Source organism: Scyliorhinus canicula, chromosome 6, assembly GCF_902713615.1.
Source record: "Scyliorhinus canicula chromosome 6, sScyCan1.1, whole genome shotgun sequence".
Taxonomy (NCBI): domain Eukaryota; kingdom Metazoa; phylum Chordata; class Chondrichthyes; order Carcharhiniformes; family Scyliorhinidae; genus Scyliorhinus; species Scyliorhinus canicula.
The window spans coordinates 127,649,122-127,664,172 of record NC_052151.1 but is presented as its reverse complement, the minus strand read 5'-3'; the positions used below and the strand labels follow the sequence as shown (position 1 = coordinate 127,664,172).

The 15,051-nt window shown below is 48.5% G+C and overlaps 1 protein-coding gene across 13 annotated transcripts in view; it reads left to right on the top strand.

Moving 5' to 3' along the window:
• Positions 1-15,051, top strand: part of otofa (otoferlin a) — a 500,940-nt gene that overhangs the window by 459,537 nt on the left and 26,352 nt on the right. For all 13 annotated transcript variants that reach the window (XM_038800135.1, XM_038800124.1, XM_038800129.1 and 10 more), the window contains one exon: positions 8,744-8,985. In XM_038800135.1, coding sequence (XP_038656063.1) covers positions 8,744-8,985 — 242 coding nt within the window. The remainder of the gene's footprint in view (positions 1-8,743; positions 8,986-15,051) is intronic.

Genomic DNA, 15,051 nt, shown 5'->3' with positions numbered 1-15,051 from the left:
GCCCCTAATCATAAGACATACAATAAATACACAATGTAAACACATAAGACATCGGGTGAAGCATAGAGAGTGTTGTGCTACTCAGCAGAGAAGATGTGTGGAAAGATAAGTTCAGACCACAAGAGGGTTATTCGGGAGTCTGGTAACAGCGGGGAAGAAGCTGTTTTTGATTCTGTTCGTGTGTGTTCTCAGACTTTTGTATCTCTTGCCTGATGGAAGAGGTTGGAAGAGAGACTAGCCGGGGTGGGAGGAGTCTTTGATTATGCTGCCCACTTTCCTAAGTCAGCGCGAAGTGTAGACAGAGCCAGTGGATGGCTTTTCTTGTTTTGATTCCTCTTCAGATCCTCCCCTACATCACTGGATGATTCTCTAGGTTCTTGCCTGAGCATTTTATGAAATAATAATATTTTCTTCAGAAGGCACAATAGCATGCTGTTAAAGGTATTCATTTAAAATGATTATCATGGCCTGTTCCTTAGGCTGGATAGGCAGCAACTCTAGAGAGTGGTTCTCAAACCCTTTTTGGTTGAAGGACCCCTTTTCAAATAGATCAGTAATCATGGCACCCCCAAATAAATTTAATATAACATGATATTTATAATATTAAAGTATTGCATGGGAAATATGATATAATAACACTTTTCAGGCATTTACTTCACACATCAGTGAGATGGATGTGCCAGTTTCTCACTGGGGCTGGTTTAGCTCACTGGGCTAAATCGCTGGCTTTTAAAGCAGACCAAGCAGGCCAGCAGCACGGTTCGATTACCGTACCAGCCTCCCCGGACAGGCGCCGGAATGTGGCGACTAGGGGCTTTTCACAGTAACTTCATTGAAGCCTACTCGTGACAATAAGCGATTTTCATTTCTTTTCATTACAGAGTCTATCTATCCTTTTCAAGAGCCCAGGGAGCGCAAAACACAGAGAAAACATCAGGGGGGAAAACAGGAGCAGTGGAAGTCACACCACAATGAGAACTGAAACCTGTGAAAAGCTGAGAATGGAGAAAGCAGGAGTATGGGGCGAGTAGGAACCTACAGAGGGAAGGGGTCTGGAGAAAGGGGACAAAGAGAGAGAAGGAGCATGGGGGACCAGGAGAACAGAAAGTGCACTAAAGGAGCAGGGGGAAAATCAGGAGTATAGGGGGAGCAGAAGAATATGCCTCTAGCCACATCTCACTCATTTCATAGAATCCCTACAGCCCATCAAGTTTGTGTTAACCCTCCAAAAGTGCACCCTACCTAGGCCTACTCCCCCACACTATCCCTGTAACCTTTAGACACTAAGGGAAAATTTATTATGGCCAGTCCAACTAAACTGCACATCTTTGGACTGTGGGAAGAACCCGGAGGAAATCCACGCATATATGGGGAGAGCGTACAAACACAGCAACCCAAGGTCAGAATTGAACCCAGGTTCCTGCCGTTGTGGGGCAGCAGTGCTAATCACTGTGCCACTGTGGCAACAGCACCTTAGCCGGTTGCCCATGTTGCCCATCTGTGGATCGGCCTGGGTCATAAACCCCTGGAATACTTCTATGGATCCCAGTTTGAGAACCTCTGCATTAGAGCAAAAAAAGCAATATTTTTCCATTTATCCACATGAACAATACCTCCCTCCTTTCTCCAGGCTCCTTCCCTCTGCAGGTTCCTCCCATCAGCTAAGTACGGAATATTCTCAACATCCTAATCATAAAAACCTTTGTAACCCAGAGGATTTCTCTACCAGCTGTGGGAGAATTTACACAGAGAAAAACCCATGGAAAGAATAAAGAAACATGGAACCAAAAATATATTTTTTTTACAAATTGTAGACCATTGGTTCATGTTAACTAAAAAGAGAGCTAGCAAAATTGGAGAAATTCTAATTTATCAATGCTTTGGTGTTTGTTTCAGCTGTTGCTGTCATATAAACATGTTTAATGCCTAAATGGATGACATGTTTATGCAATGCAAATTGCCATGTTGCTTGCAACTAGTTCAAGTCATGCATGATTATGTACAATACATTACCCAACATTACCCAAAATACCACCTGCAAAGAGGGGAGGTTTAGTTAGTACAACTTATAATCAGTTAAAAAGCAATATTCCATACATTTACCTTGATTATTTTATTGCCGTATTTTTAACATCCATTTGCAGGGATACCAACCGTAAAACATTTCTAGTGCATTCACCAATATTTTACGGACTAATAGATTATATCATGTCGATGCAAAAAGCTGATTGCAGCAAAATCCTGTTGTGAAGCACTTATAGAGACCCTCACAGTCTGGTGGGGACAAACCATGGAAGCACCACAGGTTTCATTTGTTGTGCAACCTTGATATGGATTGAGATGTGGAACAGATCAGTCCTACCAATAATTAACTTTAAATTGTATAAAAGCATTTAACCCTTTGAGAAGTGCAAAGTATTTTGTATCGAATTTCTCCGGTTCCCCAGCCGCGTGTTTCCCGGCGGCGCGCCGTTCGCTGGTGGCGGGATTCTGCCTTCCCGCCGCCTGTCAATGGGATTCCCATTGAAGCCAACCCACGCCACCGGGAAACCCACGGACTGGGGGATGTGCTCTGCTGGCGGGAAGAGTAAATGGCAGCTTTTTAGAACAACAGCAGCATAAATGAATGAAGCATGACAACATGTTAGGATCAATACTCAAAGGGTTAAATGACATGAAGTCCACGGGATATTTCCTTTATAATGTTATTTTCTTTTTCCATTAAAAGTGATCATTTTTAACATTTTTCGGTCAAGAATTTGTTTCTTAGAATCCTAGGAATTTTTGGCATGAGCTATATCAAACAACTATTATCTTCTGTTAGTTTATGTACTGTTACTCTAACTTACTGTGTTAAGAGGTATTTTTTTTGAGCTTATGAATCTTTCACACAGAAAGATACCAACTGACTGGTTTCATACCAGAACAAATTTTCCGATCAACATCAAATTCATCTTCAAATTCATAATCCTCACTGGACAAGTCAGTATCCAACTGTAACTGGAATTAGCTTATGGATGCTGACAACAACTTGAGAAATAGCCAGTAAAAATCTGCATGGCTTATTTTCAAATAATTACAGCCCTCACAGCATAAAATAGAGTTTATTGTCTTTCACAGAAAATATACCTCATAACAGGGAATTACTGTAATGATGGTGTTCGATGTTGCAGTGCAGTTAGTATTAAGTTGACTTTGCTTGGAGGTGAAAAGCTTGCTGCATGTTTTTTGGGGTATGCATGACTGATGAAAATGTATTAAATTGCTGACATACAAGGTTGATAAAGAGACGCTGGGTAGAATCTTACTGATTCTCAGACTGAGGCTCAGAATGAAAACTGTCGTGTAACTTTCCAGTTGCATTGCCCAGGTTTCATTCCAGATTTTGAGCCTTTCTAAAGATAAAAAATGAGTGGGTGTGGTTTACGCCGTCATTCTGGTGGGGCGGGGCCAGATAGAGCCAGCACCCGACTCCACAGGGATCAGGACGCCATCTTTAAATGACGTTCCGATCAGAGACAGACATTAACCCCACCCCGCCAATCACGTAGGTATCAGTACCTCCCCCAAACAATCATCAGGAGCTCTCTCCCTCTTCCCCACAATCATCGGCGGCTCCCCCAACATTGTGGAAGTATTGCCGGCGATCCTCCCGCCCCCACTCTGTGCCCACTCCACCCCTTGCCTGCAAGTTCCCCCTCACTGACTGCTCTCCCCACCAGACCCACACCACACAGAAACAGACCGCCCCCCCCACATTGGACTCCCACGAGGGCCCATCCCACCACTGTCCAGGTACAGGCTGGCATTGCCAGGTTGGCAGTACTAACCTGAGCTGGGGACTGAATCTCAGTTTTAATAAGCTGCTGTTAACCTCGCTGACGTCAGGGTGCAATCATGTGGCGGGAGGCCTGTTAATAATTATAATGTTTATTATAATGCATTTAAATGAGATTCCTGTCCTTTGAGGGTGTGAACCTCGCGACATGGCCAGCGAGGGGTGTGGAAAATCGGGAAATGCAATCTTTTCAGAGAGAATTGCGTTTCCCAATTCTCTCTGGATTTTACTGCCTGTGTCGCCGTTCTCCCTGAGAGTGATTACTGGCTGTCCTTTCCAAAACTCATAATGACATGATCATAAAACTCTCGTTCATAGCCTTTCAGCCATTTTTTCTCTCTGTCAGACATCATGATGTTTTGGAATTATCATGATTATCATTACGCCCATTTTTGGAACAGAAGTATGGGTAGGGTATGTTCTCTATGAGCAATGATTATCGAGTTCTCAAAGGATGAGCCTAAACATGAAGGCTGGATTGTAGACAAGGCTACTGCTGTGAAATCTTTATTTCAGTTCTGAATTTGAGAACTTAATGAGTTTTGCCAGTAGGAATGTGGAAAGTTTATTTTACAGTACTGATAAATTCTCAGTATTACTAAACAGAATGCTAGAAGTAAGTGTTACTATAACACATGGTAGCACAGTGGTTAGCATTGTTGCTTCACAACGCCAGGGATCTGGGTTCGATTCCCAGCTTGGGTCTACTCGTTCGCCCCGTGTCTGTGTGGGTTTCCTCCGGACACTCGGGTTTCGACCCGCAAGTCCCAAAGATGTGCTTGTTAGGTGAATTGGACATTCTGAATTCTCCCTCTGTGTACCCAACAGCCGCCGGAGTGTGGCGATTAGGGGATTTTCACAGTAACTTTGTTGCAGTGTAATTTAAGCCTACTTGAGACACTAATAAAGATTATTATTATTTCCTAAAAATCTCTATCACTGTTTCTTCATCATTGTTGAGTAAAAATCCTGGGAGCTCCTTCCTAATGGCACTAAGGAATTGCTTTCACCACATAGACTGCAGCGGTTCAAAAAAATAGCTTCACCCCCACCTCCTCAATAGAAGCTAGGGGCCGGGAATAAATGCTGGACTGGTAGTAACATCCACATCTCTGGAATAATTTTTACAACAATTAAATGTACAATTTTCAGTTTATGTGCATTACGATAAATTATAATGAATGACTTCAAGCCACAATTGGTATTGATAAGTTAGCTGGCTGGAAGGGTGAATTTTCCACATCCCAAGTTGCCTTTCACTATCACTTTCCTTTATATCTCCAAAGCTATCTGGGAGCTGATATGATTCCTCTGAATAGAGTGAGTAATGGGAAAGCGAGAGTTACTCATTCTACTTTAAAGCACGTTGTTGATCACCTGAGCTGCTCTGTCTTTTGTAGGTTATGTCCAAATCCTCTTGTTTTCCAGAACCTAAACTCAGCCAAGAAAGCAGAGCAATATAAATTTCTGACAAGCCTAGCCTAAGATACTTCACACCCGGCAATAGAAAATGCGATTTCTGTGGCTATAATCACTACAACTTCTGTTCTACTTTGAAGATTAGCAAACAATAAAAAAAAACTCCCACTGTAGCTGGTGAAGTTGAAAAGATCCTTAGAATTCAAACTCAACAACACCTGTTATGAAACAGATATTCGTTTCACTTCTTGCCAGAGTACTCTCTGGAGAACAAAGTACAAACAATGGAGAGAACTAGATTAGCAGTAATCATTTACAGAGCTTAGTGGGGTGGGCTGACATAAACAACCTAAAGGCAATGTTCGCTCATATATCATACTGAATAGGAAAGGTAGGTAGGAAAAGGGGTGTGGAGGTAATAAACAAGTTTAGGGAGTTAGGCTGGAAGTTAAAGGCCAGGACAGACAGAGTTGTCATCTCTGGTTTGTTGCCGGTGCCACGTGATAGCGAGGCTAGGAATAGGGAGAGAGTGCAGTTGAACACGTGTCTGCAGGAATGGTGTAGGAGGGAGGGCTTCAGGTATTTGGATAATTGGAGCGCATTCTGAGGAAGGTGGGACCTGTACAAGCAGGACGGGTTGCATCTGAACCAGAGGGGCACCAATATCCTGGGAGAAGGTTTTCTAATAGTCTTCGGGAGGGTTTAAGCTAATTTGGCAGGGGAATGGGAACCGGATTTGTAGTCCAGCAACTAAGGAAGCCGATATTCAGGACGCCAAAGCGTGTAGTGATGCAGTGGGGAAGGTAACACTGACAAAGGAGAGTACTTGCAGGGAAGGAGATGGGTTGAAGTGTGTATACTTCAACGCAAGAAGCATCAGGAATAAGGTGGGTGAACTTAAGGCATGGATCGGTACTTGGGACTACGATGTGGTGGCCATCACGGAAACTTGGATAGAAGAGGGGCAGAAATGGTTGTTGGAGCTCCCTGGTTATAGATGTTTCAACAAGATTAGGGAGGATGGTAAAAGAGGTGGGTGGAGTGGCATTGTTAATTAGAGATAGTATAACAGCTGCAGAAAGGCAGTTCGAGGAGGATCTGCCTACTGAGGTAGTATGGGTTGAAGTCAGAAATAGGAAAGGAGCAGTCACCTTGTTGGGAGTTTTCTATAGGCGCCCCAATAGCAGCAGAGATGTGGAGGAACAGATTTGGAAACAGTTTTTGGAAAGGTGCAGAAGTCACAGGGTAGTAGTCATGGGTGACTTCAACTTCCCAAATATTGAGTGGAAACTCTTTAGATCAAATAGTTTGGATGGGGTGATGTTTGTGCAGTGTGTCCAGGAAGCTTTTCTAACACAGTATGTAGATTGTCTGACCAGAGGGGAGGCCATATTGGATTTGGTACTTGGTAATGAACCAGGGCAGGTGATAGATTTGTTAGTGGGGGAGCATTTTGGAGGTAGTGATCACAATTCTGTGACTTTCACTTTAGTAATGGAGAGGGATAGGTACGTGCAACAGGGCAAGGTTTACAATTGGGGGAAGGGTAAATACAATGCTGTCAGACAAGAATTGGAGTGCATAAGTTGGGAACATAGGCTGTCAGGGAAGGACACAAGTGAAATGTGGAACTTGTTCAAGGAACAGGTACTGCGTGTCTTTGATATGTATGCCCCTGTCAGGCAGGGAAGAGATGGTCGAGTGAGGGAACCATGGTTGACAAGAGAGGTTGAATGTCTTGTAAAGAGGAAGAAGGAGACTTATGTAAGGCTGAAGAAACAAGGTTCAGACAGGGCGCTGGAGGGATACAAGATAGCCAGGAGGGAACTGAAGAAAGGGATTAGGAGAACTAAGAGAGGGCATGAAAAATCTTTGGCGGGTAGGATCAAGGAAAACCCCAAGGCCTTTTACACATATGTGAGAAATATGAGAATGACCAGAGCGAGGGTGGGTCCGATCAAGGACAGTAGCGGGAGATTGTGTATTGAGTCTGAAGAGATAGGAGAGGTCTTGAACGAGTACTTTTCTTCAGTATTTACAAACGAGAGGGGCCATATTGTTGGAGAGGACAGTGTGAAACAGACTGGTAAGCTCGAGGAGATACTTGTTAGGAAGGAAGATGTGTTGGGCATTTTGAAAAACTTGAGGATAGACAAGTCTCCCGGGCCTGACGGGATATATCCAAGGATTCTATGGGAAGCAAGAAATGAAATTGCAGAGCCGTTGGCAATTATCTTTTCGTCCTCACTGTCAACAGGGGTGGTACCAGGGGATTGGAGAGTGGCGAATGTTGTGCCCCTGTTCTAAAAAGGGAATAGGGATAACCCTGGGAATTACAGGCCAGTTAGTCTTACTTCGGTGGTAGGCAAAGTAATGGAAAGGGTACTGAGGGATAGGATTCTGAGCATCTGGAAAGACACTGCTTGATTAGGGATAGTCAGCACAGATTTCTGAGGGGTAGTCTTGCCTTACAAGTCTTATTGACTTCTTTGAGGAGGTGACTAAGCATGTGGATGAAGGTAAAGCAGTGGATGTAGTGGACATGGATTTTAGTAAGGCATTTGATAAGGTTCCCCATTGTAGGCTTATGCAGAAAGTAAGGAGGCATGGGATAGTGGGAAATTTGGCCAGTTGGATAACAAACTGGCTAACCGATAGAAGTCAGAGAGTGGTGGTGGATGGGAAATATTCAGCCTGGAGCCCAGTTACCAGTGGCGTACTGCAGGGATCAGTTCTGGGTCCTCTGCTGTTTGTGATTTTCATTAATGACTTGGATGAGGGAGTTGAAGGGTGGGTCAGTAAATTTGCAGATGATACGAAGATTGGTGAAGTTGTGGATAGTGAGGAGGGCTGTTGTCGGCTGCAAAGAGACATAGATAGGATGCAGAGCTGGGCTGAGAAGTGGCAGATGGAGTTTAACCCTGACAAGTGTGAGGTTGTCCATTTTGGAAGGGCAAATATGAATGCGGAATACAGGGATAACGGTAGGGTTCAATTTCCCCTCCAAGTCACACACGCTCATCAAAACCTAATTTGCACAATCATTAATAATAATAATAATAATAATCACTTATTGTCACAAGTCAGCTTCAATGAAGTTACTGTGAAAAGCCCCTAGTCGCCACATTCCGGCACCATTCGGGGAGGCTGGTACGGGAATTGAACCCATGCTGCTGGCATGTTCTGCATTACAAGCCAGCACTTTAGCCCACTGTGCTAAACCATTACAGCGCACATTTTAAAAATCTCCTAATCCAGCATTCAGGGCAGCTAAAGGTTGTCATGCATATCCATGTACAAAATTGAACAAGTTACTCCAATTAGGACCCATCATAATTTGGACTATTCTTTCTAATAAACAGTGCAAATGCAAAATCTCCTGAAGGAAACTTGCAGACAACCAGTTTCTATTTTCTTTTCAAGGAACAGTTAATGCAATAATTTCTCTGCTTACATGTATTACGGTTATTTGGGTGTCTCTTGTAGCTGGCTGAAAGGGCAGCAGGAGGACAAGCAGGACACTGATGTACATTATCACTCCCTGACTGGTGAAGGCAATTTCAACTGGCGGTTTATCTTCCCCTTCGATTACTTGATGGCTGAGGAGAAGATTGTCATCTCCAAGAAGGAGTCCATGTTTTCCTGGGATGAGACAGAGTACAAGATTCCAGCTCGTCTAACTCTGCAAGTGTGGGATGCTGACCACTTCTCAGCTGACGATTTCCTCGGTATGTTTCAATCTAGTTTCTACTGAGGCATTAAATCCAGGATTTTTAAATCCAGGGCCTTCTTTGGATGGCTAATCTGAATGTATGTTCATCATTCAGAATATCTTTTCTCCTTATTTCCACAGGTTGAGGGGAAATAATCAATTGGCCTCCTTCCCTGAGATGGCATTTTAGATTGACATCAATGATACCCACCTATAATCGATCAGGATACGCTAAACACTGTTTCAAATTAGACACATACTTCCACCCTCTGTAATTCAGCCCTTGTGAAACGTTGTTACCTGTACCTTATCCTGCACCAAACCCTGATGCCCATCACTCCTATCCTCATTGATCTACATTGACTCTTGGTCCTCCAACATTTCCAAGTTAAAATTCACACCCTTGTGTTTAAATCCATTCATGGCTTTGCCCCTCCTAATTTCTTCCAGCCTTGTAAAACCCCCTGAATTCTCTACTCCATCCCACTTTTTGATTCGCAAGTGACATCCATCAGCACCCCATCCTCTCTGAATACTTGGGCCTTTCCAACATCTTTTTCCTCTTTAAAAATCCTTTTACGGGAAAAAAAAACGTACCTCTTCAACCAAACTTCTGTTCATCCTTTCCCATGATTTTCTCTGGCTCAGCAACTGGTTTCTTTTTCCGTGCTTCTCTTTGAAGTCATTTGGGACAGTTTTCCTCTGTTAAGTGCACTTGTTGGATGGTTTTAAAAAATCAGCCTTTTTTGCAGGTTTTTCTCTACATTGAGTTTGGTTTGCTTCAAAAAGTTTTAACCTTCAATTCAACCACAACATAAAAGCAAGAATGTAATTTGAGATTAAAGATTCAGGTTCATTTTCTTTTCAATTACTTGATTAAAATATACTGGGTGCAAGTGAGGTTTTTGCGTGAGTTCTCCCATTTGTCTGTCATAACTGCAAGTCTAGAATTTTGATCCTTCAGGTTTTATCATCTTTCTGAGGTTTCTAGATCTCTTTACTGTTAGGATGGGTGACTCGGTGAATTCAGGTGAAATTCCACACCCAGGAAGCTGGAACATGAGAAAAATTGGAGAAGGGGGAATGACAAGATCATAGGGCTGTATTCTCCATTTCAGAGACTAAAATGCTGATGCCGGGTTCGAATCGTGGGCATTCTATGGCCCCAATAGTAGCGTGGGTCCTGGAGCAACTCAGGACATGCTAATGGGACAGCACCAGTGCCATGAGGAACTAGTGCAATTCCAACACACGCCGGTGTCAGATTCTCTGTGGTCGAGATTGACACTGGGGAGCCCGACAAGCTGGAGCTGCGGATAAGCATTCCACTCCCCACACAATTTTATTCCACCATGGAAGATGCCACCCTGGAGAGCAGCCCCAAGATTCGCCGATGCAGAGCTGGAGACATTGCTGGATGGCATGGAGGAGAGGCGCGACGCCCTATTCGCCGGGGTGGGGTGGAGGCTGTCACACGCAGATGTCAACGGGGCCTGAGCACAGGTAGCAGAGCCCACGAACGCCATGGGCCCCACCTCCAGGACTGGGTAGCAGTGCCAAAAGAGGCTGCACAAACTCCTCAGGGCAGCCAGGGTGAGTCGCCACCACCAGTCCCTGACACAAGCCCCTACTGTGGCCCGTACCAGGCAGACTGGTAGGTAGTGCTGGGTGCGGATGGGCAATCCCCCCCCAGGCCAGCCAGGGTGAGGCACTACACCAGTGCCCCTGGCACCAACCCTCGTCCCACACACTTCTACGCACCCCACCACCCCTCCCCCTTTCTAGAGGGCAATCGAACCCCAGCCGCCGGCAGGATGCTTGCACCCCACCCCACACCGCATGTCAACACCCATGCCATCCGTCATGGCCAGGTGCCCCGTACACACAGGCCAGTGGCCGCGAACCACCTGTGCTGCCCGTGTCCAAGTGTCTCACACTGTGCATTATGTCACCCCAGGAGAGGGCGGCCCACAACTGCAGGAAGCGGGGGAAGACCCTGGGTGGGGGTGGCGCACTGGACCTGCAGCCCCTCACCGCAGTAAAGCAGAAGGTGTTGGACCTGTCAGCAGGGTTGGAACGTGGGCAGTCGCTGAGGCAGACGTTGGGTGGCAATGAGCCCCCAACAGAATGCGGTATCCCTGCAGATACCGCTGCATGTGGCATCCCTCCCTTCCCCAAACCACACCTACTCATGATCTAACCATTCATCTTTTGTTATGTCTTGCAGGATCACCTGGCAACAAGACAGGGGTCCTTCGGCCCTGCCACATCCCTGAGACACCCCGGAGCACAAGTCCAGGGACGACACCATATTCTCGTCATTGCTATCACCAGCACCCTCCACCATAAAACAGAAACTCTAACCTCGACTGGGCACTTTAGTGAAGAGGCTCCTGTGGCACTATCTGACGCACATGACACACATGCAGCGGTACATAAGGTGGGGGCGGTTGGTCGGAGGGCGGCCTGACCCCAGGGTCTAGCTACCATCCAGACAGGTCTCAGGCTTTTGAAAAAAGCGGTCCCATCAATGCTGGAGATGCAGGTGTAGAGCTGGGGACTACTATCCAGCACCTGCAGGTGCAGCTGGAGGACTCCAACCGCCTGCAGGGGCAGGGGGCGGTGCCAACAATGTGTGCCACCTAAGCCAACACCACACGGGTGGAGTCCGCAGTGAAGGCCTTGGATGCAAAGATAGAGGCCATGGGTCAAGATGTCCTGTGGCATTTTGTGCATGCAGTGGTCGAGGGACAGGACAAGTCTGTCCTGTCACAGGTAGCCATGTGCCAGAGCCACCTGGCATTGCAACAGCGCTCCAGAGCTTGACCCAGTCACAACTGGTCATGACTGCTGGTGCCGGGGGTATTGACCTGGCACTGGCTAACCTGAGACAGTCACAGAGGGACCTGGCTCAGTCCCTGAGTGATGTGCCATGGTCCCAGAGAGACTTGATACTGTCCCAGAGAGACGTGGCACAGTCCCAGAAGGAGGTGGCACAGTCCAAGAGGGAGGTGGCCCTGTCCCTGTGCTCCACGAACACGAGCATTGAGACTCTGATAGAAACGAGAGTGGCACACAAGGACTGGCCGTGGCAGGTGACGGCAGAGGCCCTGAAGCTCGCACCCGAGAGAGGAGGAGGTGATGGGGCCCATGCTGGTGACTCCCGCGGGAGACGTGCCACAGAGACGCAGCACCACAGAATCCCTGCCACCTGTCCCTGGTGAATCCAATGGGTAACGGGCAGAACAAGGTGGCACCATGCCACCTGTGACACCCAGGATGGGCCCAGTCACTCCAGCGGATAGCTGCCAAAGGAACCCAGGTCACAGGGTGAGAAATGCAGCAGGTTACCTCCGCTTCTGATATACCGCCTGGGGGACCCATCAAAGGAGTGTTAGGGCACACCGCCCCGGTGGAATGGCCATTACGCATGCAGGAATCACCCGGGTGGATGGTGGAAAGTGCTACCGTGGGCAGGAGTCAGATCTTGTCAAACAATGGGGAGCACCAGAGCTCATCGCTGAGAGGTTTGTCATAATCCTCCATCCTGTTGGCCAGGCCCCACTGATGTTGTCAACCCAGGGTCAGCACCCTGTAATGAAGTAGGTGGGAAGCACAGAGTGGAGAGGTGTGGGTTCGGTGGGGTGGGGGGGGGGGGGGGGGGGGGGGGGGGGGGGGGGGGGAGTACAGGGAGCAGGGAGACAGGGGAGAGGTTGGTTGGCCGGGTTTGGGGGGAGAATTGGTGTGTGCGGCGGGGGATGGGTCATTCGGGCTGCTGGTGGACAGGTCCCCTAATCGGCGAACCTGGAGGCAATAAGATTGTCTCGTGCTCACCAGCCCTAGCTCACACATTGTGCGGCCTTCTGTGGCTGCCCCGGGCCCATATACTGGCCCTCCTCCACATCCTCCTCGTCGGATTAGGCCTGACGTTCCTCCTCCTCTTACAGCGTCACTCCTCCGCTGTGCAATGTTGTGGAGGATGCAGGAGGCCACCACGACAGGGGAAATGACTACGATTGCACTGGAGGGCCCCTCCAGAGCAGTCCAGACACCTGAACCGCATCTTCAAGATGCCAATGTACTGCTCGCTCACACCTCTGGTTGCAACCTGGGCATCATTGTAGTGGTTCTCTGCTTTGGCCTGTGGCCTCCGGATAGGTGTCATCAGCCATGACCACAGCAGATAACCCCTGTCGCCCAGGAACCAACCCCTCACCAGGGAGAGTGCCTCCAATGTGTTGGGCATCATCGATAGCACGAAGAGGAAGAGGCAGTGCACGCTGCCCGGGTATTGGCCGCAGACATGCATGATGTGCTAATGGTCACACAGCAACTGCACATTGAGTGAGTGGAATGCTTTCCGGTTTGTGAAGGGCACCCCTTCATGCAGCAGAGCCCGTAGGGGGACATGAGTATTGTTGATCACCCCCTGGACCTGGGGCATCCCAGCGATGGTGGTAGATCCCGCTGCCTGGGCAGTTGGTGGGCTCGGTCCATATCCAGGTGGATGTATTGCATCTTCCAGACATACGGGGCTTCCGTAACAGCGCGGATGCACCTGTGCTTGGAGGTTTGATAGATCCCAGACATGTCCCAACTCAGCACCTGGAAGGACCCCATTTCAAAGAAGTTCAGGGCGACCGTACCTTGGTGGCCACTGGGAGAGGATGCCCTCCCCCATACCCCTACGGTTTCAGATGCACCATGATTGGCACAGTTGTCTCTCAATCACCCTGCTCAGCCACAGTCATCAGGCAAACTCAATAAGGCAGTTCCTCATATGATGGGCATTGTCGATACACTCGAGACCTGATCTGACGCTTCTGTCCCACCTCCTCCTCAACCATTTGGGCATCATCACCGCCTGGCTCCTGCTCCTCTGAAGCAGGCTCCTGTTCTGCAGGGATGAGGTGTGGAGAGCTGTGTGTCAGGGAGGGCCCCTCAGCAGCTCCTGCTCATGCAGCCTCAGTGCATCCGCAAGGGCAACGGCGACTGGCAGATACCAACCACTCCTGGCTTGATACCAAACTCAATTTTCTGTAGGGGGTAAAGGGCAGACATGTTAGCATAGTGAGTACCCATTCCCAACCACGTCCAACAGGCTGCACGGTAGTCCTGCATTGCGGTCCCTTCCCACGCATGTCCCCTACCCCTCCATTTCCCACCACACCCCTGGCCGTTCCCGCTATATTTTGCCCTCCCCACCACACCCCTGGCCCCACCAGTGCCTGGCACCGGAGAGCCTCTGACCCCACAACCTATCCCTGCCAGCAGGGGTACCAGTGGCTTGCACTACCTATGCCAACGGTACGCTCTGTGGCCCTTGTCCTGCTGTAAGCTGTGCGATACCCCACCAGCAGGGTGGTGCCAGGTTGTTGGGTGGGGGTGGCAGGTGGACACAGTGTGCCACTGACTGGCGCCATGCTTGGTGGCATGCATGCAGACAGGGTGGAGTGGAGCTTGGCCAGGGTATTGGCACTTGCTGGAACTGTAGTTGCAGTGTGCTGTGGGTCCTTTGTGCGGTGCACCGGTTGTGTCTGGTTTTCTGAGGGCAAGAGGGAAGGGGGCTGGCGCGAAGTAGGCAGACAATGCTTGGTGACAGCCGGTGGCCCTGTGCGGTGAGATAGCTAAGGGTATAACTGAGAATGTCGTCTGCCCTGTGAGTGGCACCTTGCCAGGGAGGGTGCTGATGCCCATGTTACATCGGTCAAGGCACACTCCACGGCTCGCTTGCTGCCCTGCAGTGGGGCATCGCCTCGGATGGGGGCACTAGGGAGTGCCAACACCTGCTGGGCCATTCCCATCCTGTTGATGGGTCAGAGGGGGTCTGTGGGCTCCTAGGGGAGTGCCTTGGTTTGCGGGGGGGGAGGCACCCATACTGTCGATGACACTCTACACATCTATGGGAAACTGTGAGCAGTCAATGGGGTGCACAGGCCGCGGCAATGCAGTCTGTGCCCTGACACCTCAGTCCCAGGTGGACTCCCCAACCCCGCGGCCCATCTCCTGGCTGCCCCCATCAGAGGCTCCTCTCACCAGCGGCACAACTGGCAGTCCACCATTGCGCCTTTGGTAGCTTGCC